Source organism: Cyprinus carpio, chromosome A14, assembly GCF_018340385.1.
Source record: "Cyprinus carpio isolate SPL01 chromosome A14, ASM1834038v1, whole genome shotgun sequence".
Lineage (NCBI taxonomy): Eukaryota > Metazoa > Chordata > Actinopteri > Cypriniformes > Cyprinidae > Cyprinus > Cyprinus carpio.
Genome location: NC_056585.1, coordinates 10,687,901 through 10,702,804, shown reverse-complemented (window position 1 = coordinate 10,702,804; position 14,904 = coordinate 10,687,901). Strand labels below are relative to the sequence as shown.

The window sequence follows — 14,904 nt, the reverse complement described above, 5'->3', positions numbered from 1 at the left end:
GTGGAGTTTTAAAGAGTCAGCCCACAACATGCTTCTAGCTGCTTAATAATAAACAAATGAACAGAAACAATAGGTATTTACAGACTTACTCTCTCTGAGTGTGTCCTGGATACACTAGTGTTAACCAGCGCTTCAGCTGCATGCCAGATGGCCAACAAACGCTTTCACCTTTCACCAACACTTGTCTAGTGTTCTCTGTCCTTCAACTCATTTCACCTGTGCTGCAAGGAAAGGCTTTTTCACCAAGTTTTTACCGAGTTTGAGTATTCAGACCTTTGTTTAACCCAGCTTTTCAGATTTTAAACTGAACACAAGTTTAAAATACTTTAAAATCCTTATACAAATAAAATGTCAGGTGCCAACCAGACTCAGTGAGCCAGTCAAACACATTTAATCACAATCTTATACTGAACCTTAATGCTGACTTCAAAAGAGCTGTCATAATTGATTAATAATGCACTAAAAAACAAAGTGAGCTGAAAAAAGAAAGAAAATAAAGTTTAATAATCATTTAACTTTTATTAATTTTTTTATATAATCAACGCTTAAACTGAGTTGTGTGTATATAAATATAAATTTCATATAAAGCATTTTTATATCAATGATTTAATTAAATATTAATTTATTGTTGAAATATAAACATTTAAGGGGTTGAGCCATTAGAGAAGTGGCAATTAAACAATTTCAGCCCTCCATTTTTGGCCAACACTGACAATTATTTTTCTATAAAATATTTTAGGTTGCTGAAATTGCGATGCATTATTAATTTCTGATGTTGATTTTGGTTTTAAAAAAAATAGGCTTTAATTTCTCCACCACTAGTTAAAAAAATGTAATTGCCAAAGTAATAAAAACCTTCTCAAAACCTTCAAATGCATGCCATTTGCCAAGGTGTAATTCTTGACTCTATAAAACAAATTGGTATAGCAGAAAAGTATTTAACACTTTACTTTTAAACCATGCTTTTGAGACTCACCTTTTTCTAGATCTAAGCTGTGCTGTGTAAAGAAACTAGTGTTTAGAAAAGTCTATAAAAGCCAAACTCTCTCTAAACAAGTATGCAATACAGAGAGAGTGAGCGGAAACAGAACTGAGAGCATCTGAGTTCATACATATACTGTAGGTAATACGATCTGAGTCTATGCATTACCAGCAGTCCTTCTGTGTGTCTGAGTGGACTCAAAGGGAGAGATACCAAGGAATACAAAAAGAAAGAAAGGGAACATGTAAAAGAGTGACGTTTGGGAAACTGCAGGTGTGTATAGGGTTGAATGCCAGTTAAAGGTCGATGATGTCATGTTGCATGTTTTTTTTTTTTTAAATGAATAGATCCAATTTCATCCGACAATGATCTAAATACAACTCTTACATGACAAACATGTTTTGGGTTCAGAATTCAAATAAACTGAAATAAAGTAAAAAATGAAGCAATTGTAATAAATTGTAATACACACACACACACACATTACAATTCTTAAAAAAAAAAAATATTTTGCCATATATATACATAGAAATTCAAATTGGATCTATTAATTTAAATCATGCAAACACACACACATATAATTAATATTATAAATAACATAATTAATGTAATTGTTATTTAATGTAATAATTAATAATAAAATCTTGTTACAACCCTATGATTGTTGTGCTTTCTCTATTGTGTTGGGGATTTCTGTGTCTCTGCTCTGCCTAGGAAAAGTCATCTGACTGGCTCTTGCAGGCTGATTGTTGCAGTCTCCTGATTGGTCTACAGTACTTTAAAACTCACAACATCAATTCCTCAGTGGCAATCTTTGCCACTTTGTGATCTGAGCAGTTTGTTTGTATACTGCGGAGTTGTGTCTTAAAGTTTGTATTAAGAGAGTGTTAAGATTGTGAGTGCTGTTTGCTTTGCTTTGTGTTTGGTTGCAATTATTAAATCAAAAGATCTACTGGTCTGTTTGACTCCTTTGTCTGTTTGAATTTCTGGATTGCACTCTAAACTTGGTTTGATTTGGTTCTGTAAATAGTCTTGTAAATATTGTAAACACTAAATTGGGATAGTAAGGAGTCTGATGCCATTTCTGTTTGTTAAACCTTTGATCTTTCTTTTTTTTTTGGGGGGGGGGGGGGTGTAGGTAGTTACGGTAGTGAACTGTAATTTATTTTATTTTCTTTGGAATAGGTAAGGTAGATGCTTAAAGTAGAATAGTAGGTTTTTTTGTTTGTTTGTTGTTTTTTCTTTTTTTTTTTTTGGGATAGGACTCCCAATAAACTCATTGTTGCAAATGTTGTTTATGCAAGTCCTTTCATGTTGCGCTTCTTCCCTAGACAGGCCATAACATGAAATTGGGGGCTCGTCAGTTGGCTACATATTCTATTAGACAAATTTTGTTTTGCCTATTTATTTTTTGTTATTGTTTGCCTGGGGTTTTTCTTTTGGTAAGGGAGGAAATACAGAGATTGGCATGACATCAACATTTGAGCTTGATAAATTCACCATTGCACCCACAGAAAAGCAATTCAAAAAATGACGTAAAGACAAAGTTGTTAATTCCTGATTTTTTTTATTTTTATATAGTCATATCTCTAAATGCGCTAAAAGGGGTATTAAAGAGGCACTGCACACAGAGCTTGTAAAGCAAAATATCTTACCTGGTGGGAGTGTAGTTACGGGTGTTGCAACTACAGCGCTATCTGATGATTTGGAGGCCGCGGAGGCAGAATAAAATCTGAAGATGCTGCTTAAGTGGATCCCGTTAATTCTTCTTCAACAAAAGACACATTGTTGTCAATCCGGTTTAAAGAACTATAAGTGGAATTAAGCCAACAACAATACCAGAGTCAGCTGTTGCATGTCCAAGCAGTTGAGCTTGAGACGCAGCGAGATATTCAGCTGAAAGAGCTGGAGCTTGAATTAAGGACTGTGCAGGCTCAGTGTCCACCTTCTCCCGTGTTATGGGGAAATGCTCCTGTGCAGAATCCGGTAAACACCTTCTCACCTCTTCCTACAGCATCGTCTGTGTTGCCAGTAAGTCCTGACAGATTTTGATATTAGCAGACAAATTAAAGTGGCCGAGAAATATTTGGCCTTTATTGTTACAGTGCAAACTCATTGGTAAAGCACAAAAAGTGTGTTCTGCGCTGACGCTAGAACAAAGTTTGGATTATGACTCCATTAAGGCAGCCTTGTTAAGTGCTTACGAACTTGATCCGGAGGCTTATCGACAAAAGTTTAGGAAGCATGTGAAAAACCCCAGTCAAACATTTGTTGAATTTGCACGTGAGAAAACCACAATGTTTGCAAAGTCAGAACTTTTGAGCAGCTGAAAGAGCTAATTTTAGTGGAAGAATTCAAAAATTGCATTTCAGAGAAGATATGTTATTTGAATGAAAAAAAGTTTAATTATTATCTGAGGGTGCCGTTTTTTGTGTTTAGTTTGTGATAATGGTTTATTTGAATGAACAAAAAGTTTCATCACTATCTAAGGCTGTTGTAGATCGCAGTTATAGTTCTAAACCAGCAGTGGCTGTGCCAAAAGATGATCATGTTTATGATTCTTCAATGACGTCACAGGAATGATTTTATTGTCATAAGAAGGGACATTTGATTGCTGATTGTCCTGTGCTACAGTGGAAAAATCTGAGAAAAACTCTAAACGCATCTAAAAGTGTGGCCTTCATGCATACTCACTCTTCTGATTCTTTACTCTCTATAGATCCCTCTTTTGAACTATTTATGTGTGAGGGTGTAGTGGCATTTTCTGATTTGGACCCAGAGCCCAAGCCTGTGTGTATCCTCCTGGATACAGGTGCCGCGCAGTCCTTTATTTTGGCAGACATGCTCCCGTTCTCTTCTCAATCCAGCTGTAATTCAGATGTTTTAATTTAGGGAATTGAACTTGGTGTTGTAAGAGTTCCTTTGCACACCATATACTTACATTCTGATATTGTGGCTGGCTAAGTAAAAGTGACTGTACGTCCTCCATTACCACTGAAGGGAATCTCCCTTATCCTAGGGAATGATTTAGCTGTAAGTAAAGTCTCTTGTCTCCCCAAGGTTACTGAGGTACCTTGCATGTCTGAAAATGATGTGTTGACTCAAGAATTTCCAAGTGTATTTCGTTCCTGTGTTGTGACTCGAGCGCAAGCTCACAAATTTGAAAATTGATCTCCCTGATTCGTTCATGAGTTCTTATTCACCAAAAGTTGAGGATACAACTTTCACAGAAGTTGAGTCTTGAACCTAGATTTGACTTTCCTTTTGACAGAAAACAGTTGATAGATGCTGATGATACTTTAAGGTCATGTCTTTCTGCTGTGATTGATAAATCTGAGCTACCCGATCATGTAGTTGCTTATTTTTTTAGATGATGGGGTTCTTATGTGTAAATGGAGTCCTGAGAACTTGGAAGTGTGACTGGAACACTGTATTTTAAGCAGTCGTTCCATAATCCTACAGGGAGTATGCACTGTGTGTGTGTGGCTCATGACCATGAACTTTCTGGTCATTTAGGTATTAAGAAAACCTACAATTATCTTCTGAAAAAAAAATTCTGGCCTGAGAAACTTGATTTGTTGGTCCTTTACCAAGAACTAAGTCTGGGCGCTCATACTTATTGACGTTGATGTGCTCTGCTACTAGGTCTCCGGAAATATTGTAAACACTAAATTGGGATAGTAAGGAGTCTGACGCCATTTCTGTTTGTGAAACTTTTGATCTCTGTTTTATGGATAGGTAGTTAGGGTAGTGAACTGTATTTTATTTTCTTTGGGATAGGTAGTTTTAAAAAAAACTACAATTTTTTTTTTGGTGTTGTTATTTTGGCCTTGTCAGCTCCCAGACTCAAACTCCCAAAAAACAAAATTTTGTCCATGCAAGCCCTTTCATGTTGCGCTTCTTCCCTAGACTGGGCATAACAATCTATATAATCAAAATAAGATAAAAAATACACAAAAAGAGGATAATTATTTTATAATGATGATTATTAAAGCAGAAGTAGTTGTTATGATTATTATAGAATAATAAAATAATGAAGTAATTGGTGGAATGATGTGATGTGTTTTTAAGTGTATTTTGTTCCCAGCTGAGACAGAGCTGCTTTTTGTATCAACCTGCATGTAAAGTTGTGTGGGAGTGTCCGTTGTAATCCCTTATTGCGATTAAACATTACTGTTGTGTTGTGCGTGTTGGGACAGGCCAAACCATGTGAGTGAGGCAGGGGGACGCAGAACACGCCCCTCCTTAAGCTCTGTGTGTTCCCACACTACCCATGAGCCCCTCACCGACCAATCAAATCCCTATTACACACCCACATCACAGCCATCACAGCAGATTAAACAAAGGGCCATCACGCAGAGAGACAGAATGAGAGCGACAGAGTAGGAGAGTTTTATTAGAAATAATCAGTGTTGTGAAGCAGAATGTGGTAGTCATGCTGTCAATGAAGGAAAGATTTTAACATTTGCTCTGATATATAGGAAAACAAAATATGCTAACAGTTATAATCAGAAAGATCATTTTAGAAAACAGGTGCCATCTGTGTACTTCATATAGGCCAAAACCAGTTTTTCTAAATATATCAACAAAAATTCAGAAAATTAGAAAAAATGATTTAATCATGAGTGTGCTTTTTTGAGTTGTATCTTTAAAAAAAAATTTAATAAAATAACTATATAATATATATATATATATCATGATTTTGTATAGTAAACTATAGATGATGGATTAACATGAGCATATATTGCAGTACATTATTAAATAATAATTTATATATATATATATATATATATATATATATATATATATATATATATATATATATATATATATATATGTGTGTGTGTGTGTGTGTGTGTGTGTGTGTGTGTGTGTGTGTGTGTGTGTGTGTGTTAATAATCAAAATTAATGAAAATAAAAATAATAAGTATTGAATACTGAGATTTTTTTCATAATTTTATTATCATTAATAAAAAAATTACAAAAAAAAACTATATCAGTCTTTCTACTTCATGTTAATTCAATACTTGCCGTTTCCCTGTAATTATTTGAAATTTACTTTTTTGTAAAAAAAATAACAAAACAAAAAAATCTGCATGAAAACTGTATTGAAAGTCGTATAAATCCTATATTATTTCAGTATAATCAGTGTATTAATGCATGTCTAATGCAACTTATTAATCTTAAATTCTTAAAAACACTGTATCAAACTAAAAAATAAAAAAAGACACTAGTTTCATACAATGACCCAGAAAGCAGAATCAGGCCTGAAAGCATGAACACACACACACACACACACACACACACACACACACACACACACACACAATAGATGCTGGCACAAATAATTAATGTACATATTTTCATTCTTCACAGTACCACTTTATAAAACATGAGAGAGAAACAAACAAACACACTTTCTCAATAACGCTCATTAGTACTCTCCACAAACCACCCATTTGTCTTCCTCCTGTGGGCCCGATTTTATTAATATTCAGATGTAAACATCAAATAGTGATGTTGTACAGCAAAGTGGGAGTCTGAACATTAAAACAAACTGAGATTTTACTGCGTGTTGGCTGTAAAAATCGAGCTCAGCATGGAAGACAGATGGCGATTTCCTGAACAACAACCAGAGGCCTGCAGGACATTTACAAGATTATTAGCATGTGGACTCGGTCTTGTTTTCTCTCACGTCGGCTCGGCCAGGGGATCAGAAGTGAGCTCAGGGGTTGCTGGGTACATTCACAGGTTTAGGAGGGTTCGTGACAGATACTGCTTTCGATGTTTGGTAAGTTTGAAGGTTCAGGAGGGTTCGTGACAGATACTGTATTTATTATAAATAACTGGAAACATGCACATTATTAAACATCAGCACTTGGACTTTTCACTGTTTGCTTCACTTCACTCACTGGTCTGTGTTTATGAGAAACATGCGGCTACACTGATGATTTCTCTGACCCATGAAAACACAGGGAGAAATGGAAAGCCCAGATGGGAGAGGAGCGATTACAAAAAAAACTAATTGAGCGGTGAAATTAGTGCTACTTTACAACGACCAGAATAAAGCTCTAAAAACTTTTTTAATCAGAAAATCAGTTTCTGAGGAGTTAATGAGCAATCCCCAAGGCTGCTTTCTAAGATGTTTTTAATCATTTAAACGAACAACAACAGTTCTTTCTAGGTGAATCAATAAGTTGGATTTTCTGTTTAAAAATGCATGACATGCTGTTTTTTTAAACTATTTTAAGAAACAGCTGCACCAAGTCCATGACTTTTATTTATAGTATTTTGGATGTAATACGGTAAAGTGATGGTATCAGATACCATCAGTAATATTCTGGTTTGATATATACACTACAGGTCAAAAGTTTTTGAAAGACATCTTTTATGCTCACCAAGGCTGCATTTATTTGATCAAAATACAGTCAAAACAGTTAAACTGTAAAATATTATTACAATTTAAAAGAACTGTTTTATATTACAATATAATTTAAAATGTAATTTAATCAAAGTCAAAGCTGCATTTTCAGCATCATTACTCCAGTCTTCAGTGTCACATGATCCTTCAGAAATCATTTTAATATGCTGATTTACTGCTCAAGAAACATTTCTGATTATTATCAGTGTTGAAAATATATATCTTTTCTTTTGAACTTTCTATTCATCAAAGAATCATAAAAAACAAATGTATCATGGATTCCACAAAAATATTAAGCAGCAGAAATTGTTTTTAACATTGACAATAATAAGAACCATTTAAAATCGAGCATCAATAAAAATACAAAATAACTGTGCACCAAATCAGCGCATAACAATGATTTCAGTATATACACACTGCCGGTCATGGAAATGATATATAATAAGAAACTGATAATAATATAATGTTTCTTGAGCAGCAAATCAGCATATTAGAATGATTTCTGATGGAGTAATGTTGCTGAAAATTAAGCTTTCCATCACAGGAATAAATTACATTTTAAAATTTATTAACACATAAGACAGTTCTTTCAAACTGTAATAATATTTCACATTTTTACTGTTTGTAATCATCTCGCTTAGTGTAAAGCCTCTTTTAAAGACAATTTTTAAGGTCTTGACAGCTGTGGCAATGGACTGTCACTCATTATAGACTGTCCTTGTATTCAGAACTTCTCTTTTGCTCCAATAAAAATATATATATTAATATGCGAGTTTTGTGATGACATAAACAAATAACGCCATTTGCCTTTAAACAAAATCAACAAACAAATAAATAAATAATTAAATAAATAAAAGGCTCCTGCTATGGGAGCAGGTGTCAGTGTGTGATTTGAGTGGGCGTCTCCCTCTGTCTGTGGCGTGTCCAGAGAACAGTTTCAGGCAGCTGCCACCAGACTTTGGGGCTCTAAAGAAGATCAGGTATGATCCCTTAAGCCTCTCAGGATCAAGTGTGCCTGGACACTCCTTTCAGCTCAAACTTACAACACTTAGTGAAACACTGAAACCCACTCACCCACTTTAAATTGAGACGCCTTGTCCGTCAGTTCCTGATGGTCTTTCACAAGCATCATGTGCAGAATCCCGAATGAGTTCTGGATGCCGAAAATCGAGCCGTTGCACCATGTAGCAGCGAACACCACGACCCAGCCGAAACCTCCCTCTGGGGGAACGAACAGCGGTCCCGGGTGTGCGCCGGGCGGCGTCGCCGGACGCTTGTCGGAGCAGCCGGTTTGTATCAGCTGCACCGTGCTGTCCTCCGGAGCCAGTTTACGCTCCGGTTCCTCGTACTCCTGCGGGTCTTTGTGCTCCATTGCAGAGTGTTCAGTATGTCCAGCCTGCGGTTCAGTGGTCGACTCCTCCAAACTGGCTGCTCCTGCAGTGTTTTCATCGCTTTCTGGGTGCATCCTATACAGAACGGATGCAAATATGTTTCCAGAATAACTCTTTTATCATATGCTTCCCAACGGGTGGAAAAGAAGAACAGGGAAAAAAAATCCCCTCAAGATCTGAAACTAAGTCAATCTCGTTTCACTTTGCATGGATAATCACTCATAATCCGATCGATAATGCCCAAATCCTGTTACGAGAGATCACTCGTCATAATAAAGCAGCAGGACTTCAAGCAAACTGAAGAGAACACCGTGAACGCGCGCTTTAAACCGAGTCCAAAGCTCTCTGCTCTCGGTTCACATCCCTTTTATCGTGCACCGACTCCTCCTCTATCATTTGTTGAATATTTACACCGGATCCCGCTGGGCTGCTCCGCTCACTTTTGCAATGTTACAGTGTAACACAGAAAAGTTCTAAACGTTCCGAAACGCTCATTCTGCGCGAGCTATAATGTAACCATTTAACCTTCTAAACAAAATCGTCATTCCGCAAATATTAAATAATAACGTTCTAAACAACGCGAGCGTGACGATGTGTCAATTAAACGTTCTAAAAACAACAACAAGCATTCTGCGAACGTTACAATGCAACATTTAAGCGTTCTAAATAACAATGCAATGTAGCAGTCCCCGTAAACAGTCTCCACTGTGCAGATCCCGCTGGAGGGACGGATTTAAAATTCCACCGGCGCAGGATTACGGAAAGAACCGGATACCGGAGACCACCCCCTCCTCTGTGGCTTCAGCCCGTCCCGCAATTGGCCTGAAACAAGGAAGCGCGCGAGGAACTGTATGGATGACGCGAGGAGAGCAGATTTACAGTGTTCTAGGTGCCGAGTCCTGACACATTTACAACCAGTGAAAGAAATGAAACCCGAGAGCATCCGGTGAGCAATGCATTTGATTTCCCGACCCGACCGGTGTCGCTGCATTTGCAGTGGCAAGTGCACAATCCACCGATGCTAGTCATAAATCAGACAGTTCCAGATTGGAGATGGTTCAAGGGCATAGTTTTGAACGCGTTCCGGGACCGCGGATGAGAGCTGTCTCGGTGTAGACAGCGGCGGTCGTGGAATCGGTGCATAGAGGCGTGTTTGGGAAGCCACGACGGGTTATTATGGTATGGAGGGGGAGGATCCGTGACGCGCTTCCCTGTACTCTACAGTAATGCTTCTAATGTGACCAGGACACATCCACACATCCTTGCATACATAGGCCTGTGTGTGCTTCCCTTTTGCAGGACAATATCACGCTTTTAGGCAGATGATTTTACCCAAAACAACTTCGAAAAGTGTTTGAACTATACATTTTTATTAAAATGCTTTTTCATAGATCACGAGTTTTGCATTGCAAGCGCAACGATCTTTTGATGGCATTGTATAAACGTTTAAATGCAACACCAAATCTGTAGAAGTGCACTTTACTTATCTTGTATATTTACATACTGACGCTAGACTCTTCCCATCCAGCTGTTCGCCTTCCTTGATTTACATGAATTATGCTTGAAGGATTTTTATAAATCACAGGTGTATGTTTCAGTTCCGCTCGCAATGACCACTAGAGTGCAGCACAGATCAAGATATGAGCCCTGATGAAACGACCTTTCAAAATATAATCTGATCTGAATCAATAATGTTAGCGGAAGCGATGATTTGATAGCTCCTTTCATGACTTGCCAGATAACGAGAAGGGTATAACTGCAGCCTGGAGATAACGGCGTACAATGGCTGTCATTAAATGATTTGACCCGTAGGGGGCGCGATCAGCAAAGAAACCGCGGTTAAAGACCTTTTTGTTTGACTTTTAGTTGTTCAAAGTTTGTCTGCAAACGCGCATTAGGGTTTAATCAAAACTGTAATTTTTTTATTAGCTGAGATTATTTTAATATATATAATAGTAACAATTTTTTTAAATATATGTTTTAAATATATTTTGAAAATTAATAGGTAACAAATCTTAAATATATTTTCTTTATTATGTATGTGTATGTTAAATATTTTCCTTAGAAACATAATATTTAATATTATAAATTTGTATTTTATTATAAATAATAATATTATGATTTTAATATAAGGAATTTACATTTCTATTTAGGCATTTAGCAGACATGTTTATCCAAAGTGAATTAAAACAGAGGAACGAAAGCACTTAATTCAAAACTGAACACAGGTTTTTTTTTCTGTCACACCCTGATCTAAATAATTATATATATATATATATATATATATATATATATATATATATATATATATATATATATATATATATATATATATATATATATATATATTAGGGCTGTCAAATGATTAATCACGATTAATCACATCCAAAATAAAAGTTTTGTTTACATAATATATGTGTGTATACTGTGTATATTTATTATGTATATATAAATACAAACACATGCATGTATATATTCAAGAAGAATATGTTATGTTTTATATATTAAATATATTTATATATAATATAAAATATAAGAATATAAATATATAAATGTATATACATGTAAATATTTTCTAAATATATAATTTATGTGTGTGTATTTATATATACATAATAAATATACCCTGTACACATACATATATTATGTAAACAAAACTTTTATTTTGGATGTGATTAATCGTGATTAATCATTTGACCGCCCTAAATAAAGGCTTTAAGACACACACACACACACACACACACACACACACACACACACACACACACACACACACACACACATTCCCGGTGAAAAGTTTGGGATCAGTAAGACTTGTAATGTTTTTTAAAGAAGTCTCTTATGCTCATCAAAACTGTATTTATTTGATCAAAAATACTGAAGAAAAAAAACAGTAACCTTGCAAAATTTTATTACAATATAAAATAATGGTTTCTATTTTTATATCCTTTAAAATATAATTTATTTCTGTGATGCAAATCTGAATTTCCATCAGCCATTACGCCAGTATAAAGGTCCTTAAGAAATGATCCTTAAGAAATCATTCTAATATGCTGATTTATTATTAGAATTATCAATGTTGGCATCAGTTGTGCTGCCAAATTATTTTTATTTTATTTTATTTATTTTTTTTTGGAAAAAAATAAAAGATTTCTATTTTAAATAAATGCTCTTATTTTTTTACTTTTTATTCATCAAAGAATCCTGAAAAAAGTATCATAGGTTCCAAAAACATATTAAACAGCACAACAGTTTCCAGCACTGATAATAAATCAGCATATTATTTCTGAAGGATCATGTGACACTGAAGACTGGTAGTGTAAATTATAGATCAGTGGTCACACCCACTGACTGAAAGGGAGAATTTCGCAAAAGTGTGTTAAGATTTTAAATAAAACTACTATGAAACCTCAGAATGGGGAAGAGAAACTTAGAATTGCATTTTTTCCATTCTCCCTTCATTCTCCCATTCTTCCCTACAAGTTTCCATACGTTTTCTGAAAAACAAAAATAATTCAGAAAGGCAACCTGGAGCATCTTTTCTGTGAATGCTAATAATCCTCCATCTCTGGCTCTGAAGTCAGAAACACATGGACTTTGAACAAGGAATGTCATCCAAGAATATGTGATAACAGAAAAAAAAAAAAACACTGAGTTTTTGGAAATCTAGCTGGGTCAGGTAGTCATATTAATGGAGTTTTAAACCAAATACAACATAAATCTACATCTAACTACATGATAACTCTCAAAAAGAATTTGCACTTATTCATTGCATTTTTAGCCCAGATGATGTAAAGAAACAAATATAACATTTGACATGAGTGACAGCTCATTGTCAGGGGATTATTGATACACAGAGCCATGAGTTTGTGCTTGTGCTGGATTATTTATTCATAGAGCTGTGGGTGGATGTGTTAGTAATTCATGAGGGAAGCTCTGAGAACAGCATTGCTTTACGGGGAACAATATCATTGTCAAACTCTCCCATTACATAAAGATCTATAGTTCACCCAATCATATCTCAACAGATCTTCTGTTGTGTTTCACAGAAGAAAGAAATGCATACAGGTTTAGAGACATGAGGGTGAGTAAATGATGACACATTTTTTATTTTTGGGTTCATTTCTGTTAACCCTGATCTGTCACTTAAGGAGAGACGGTATATCTGTACTTGTATACACTTACTATCCCCAATCACCTAGCAACCTCCCAAAACAGTCTAGAAACAATCTGGTATTCATAGCAACACCCTGGCACCCATGGCACTGAGTTTTGTGAGGCAAAATCCATTTTTCTGTCTTCTGTCTCACAGACTGTATTAATAAAATATGGTTTCGTACTCTGGCCAATTACATGAAATGTGCTTTCTGAAATTTGAGACATGTTTTCTTTTCCTGTGATGTCTGCATCTCAGTGGAATCAACTTCATCTTTTTTTTCCTGAGCAATATGGTGAAAATCAGAATGGAGTGTGAGACTGGAGCAGAGGTCAGGAGGCCTGCTTATTCCCTATGGATTCAAATTCTTTTAATAGTATGTAGTGGAGAGAGAGTGGAAGTCTGAATGCCAGGGGTCTTCAGGAAGCAGTGGGTGGGGGAATGAGACATTATGGACTCCATTGCCAAAGCAAATCTGTCTGTTGTGTCAGTATTCTGCCTATAATGTAAGCGTGAAAATGTGAGAGCGTGAAATGAAATTTCAATATGGTGAAAATAGCTTGTTTAAAGTAAAGCCTTTTAGGTTAGTGCAGAATTTGACTTTTAAAAATAAACTGTAGTGTTAACAGAGACAATTAGCCCCAACCTCCCCTATATAGTGAGCAAAAACAGGATTGTCGATGTTCAGACAGTGTATATGTATGTTTTGTCTTCCTGATCACACACACGGACACACAGTATTCACCTGACATGACCATACATGCCTGACACAGATTTTTTAGCCATGATATTGTGACTCATGTCGCTGTCTGTAAGATGTTGGGAGTCAGGATGTGGGCGTGCATGAGAACAGACAATCTCACTCTCATCTACAGCATGACGGCATCCACAACATCATAATGAAAGCCTTGCAACACAGAAAATAAAATAAATAAGTAGTATAACTTATAAGTTTATATTATAATATATCATAGGTTCAGTACAGTCATTCAGTACAGTGATTTCTGATCATAGAATTCCTTCTATAATAATTGCATATGCATAAGATAGTAATAACCATGATTTTTTTTTTTACAAAATATATTTTGTAATGGCCACCGACTCCAGGGGGCCCCAACGGTGGCGGAGCAGGTGGTGGAGGAGCCAGAGGTGAAGAGACAATGAGCCAGTGCGACGGGGAGGATCCGGAGGTCCTAGGCAGAGCAGATGGCGCCGGCGACCTACGCAGAGATGTGGATCCAGGAGGCCACAGTGAAGCCGGAGCAACAGAGGACTAAGGTGGAGCCGAGGGGGTGAAGGAGATGGAGCCGGAGGGACGAGGCGAAGCCAGAGGAGTCCCGAGGCACAGGATGGTCGACGCCAGACCAAGGCGGAGCCGGAGGGAAGAGGGAGCCTGGCGGAGCTCGTGGACTCCTGGGCCACGACGGAGAGGAGGAAGCTAGGAGCCATGGTGGAGCTGACGGGTCAACGGGCTGAGGCAGCCATGGCAATGCTGGAGGATGGCAGTCCTGCGGAGCTCGCACCGCATAGATGGTGGGCTGAGTGTGAGCAGAGGGGCTGCCAGACGACAGCGGTGGAGGAGGCAGGAGCGGGTTGGAGGCATTTTCGAGGAACGGGCACTGGAGAATCGGTAGCCCCCTCAGGGCTGGATGAGGGAACCAAGGACAAAGGAGGGCTGGACGGGACCAGCGGAGACGATGGAGAGAGGAGAGGGGGCAGTTCGATCTCCAGATCAGACTCCCAGTCTATGAGATATCCCTCCTCGTTTTGGCCCTTTTGTGGTGCCATACTCCACTCACCCTCAGCTCTGCTGCGATCCTCAGCACTGTTGCTCTTTCTAGCGATGGCTCGTCGGTCGCGGCGGGTTCTGGCTCTCCATCAGTGGAGTCTCCATAGGTCAGGATTGGCACTGGCGATTAATCCCTGGGAACCGGCGGGGAACGGAGATCCATTT

General features: G+C 37.2%; 1 protein-coding gene across 1 annotated transcript in view; it reads right to left on the bottom strand.

Moving 5' to 3' along the window:
* The window catches only part of LOC109101918 (monocarboxylate transporter 8-like), a 33,774-nt gene extending 23,805 nt beyond the window's left edge, over positions 1-9,969 (bottom strand). Inside the window, exon 1 of the mRNA XM_042770531.1 lies at positions 8,478-9,969. Coding sequence (XP_042626465.1) covers positions 8,478-8,868 — 391 coding nt within the window. The 5' untranslated portion in view covers positions 8,869-9,969. The remainder of the gene's footprint in view (positions 1-8,477) is intronic.
* Between the last annotated feature and the right edge of the window lie 4,935 nt (positions 9,970-14,904).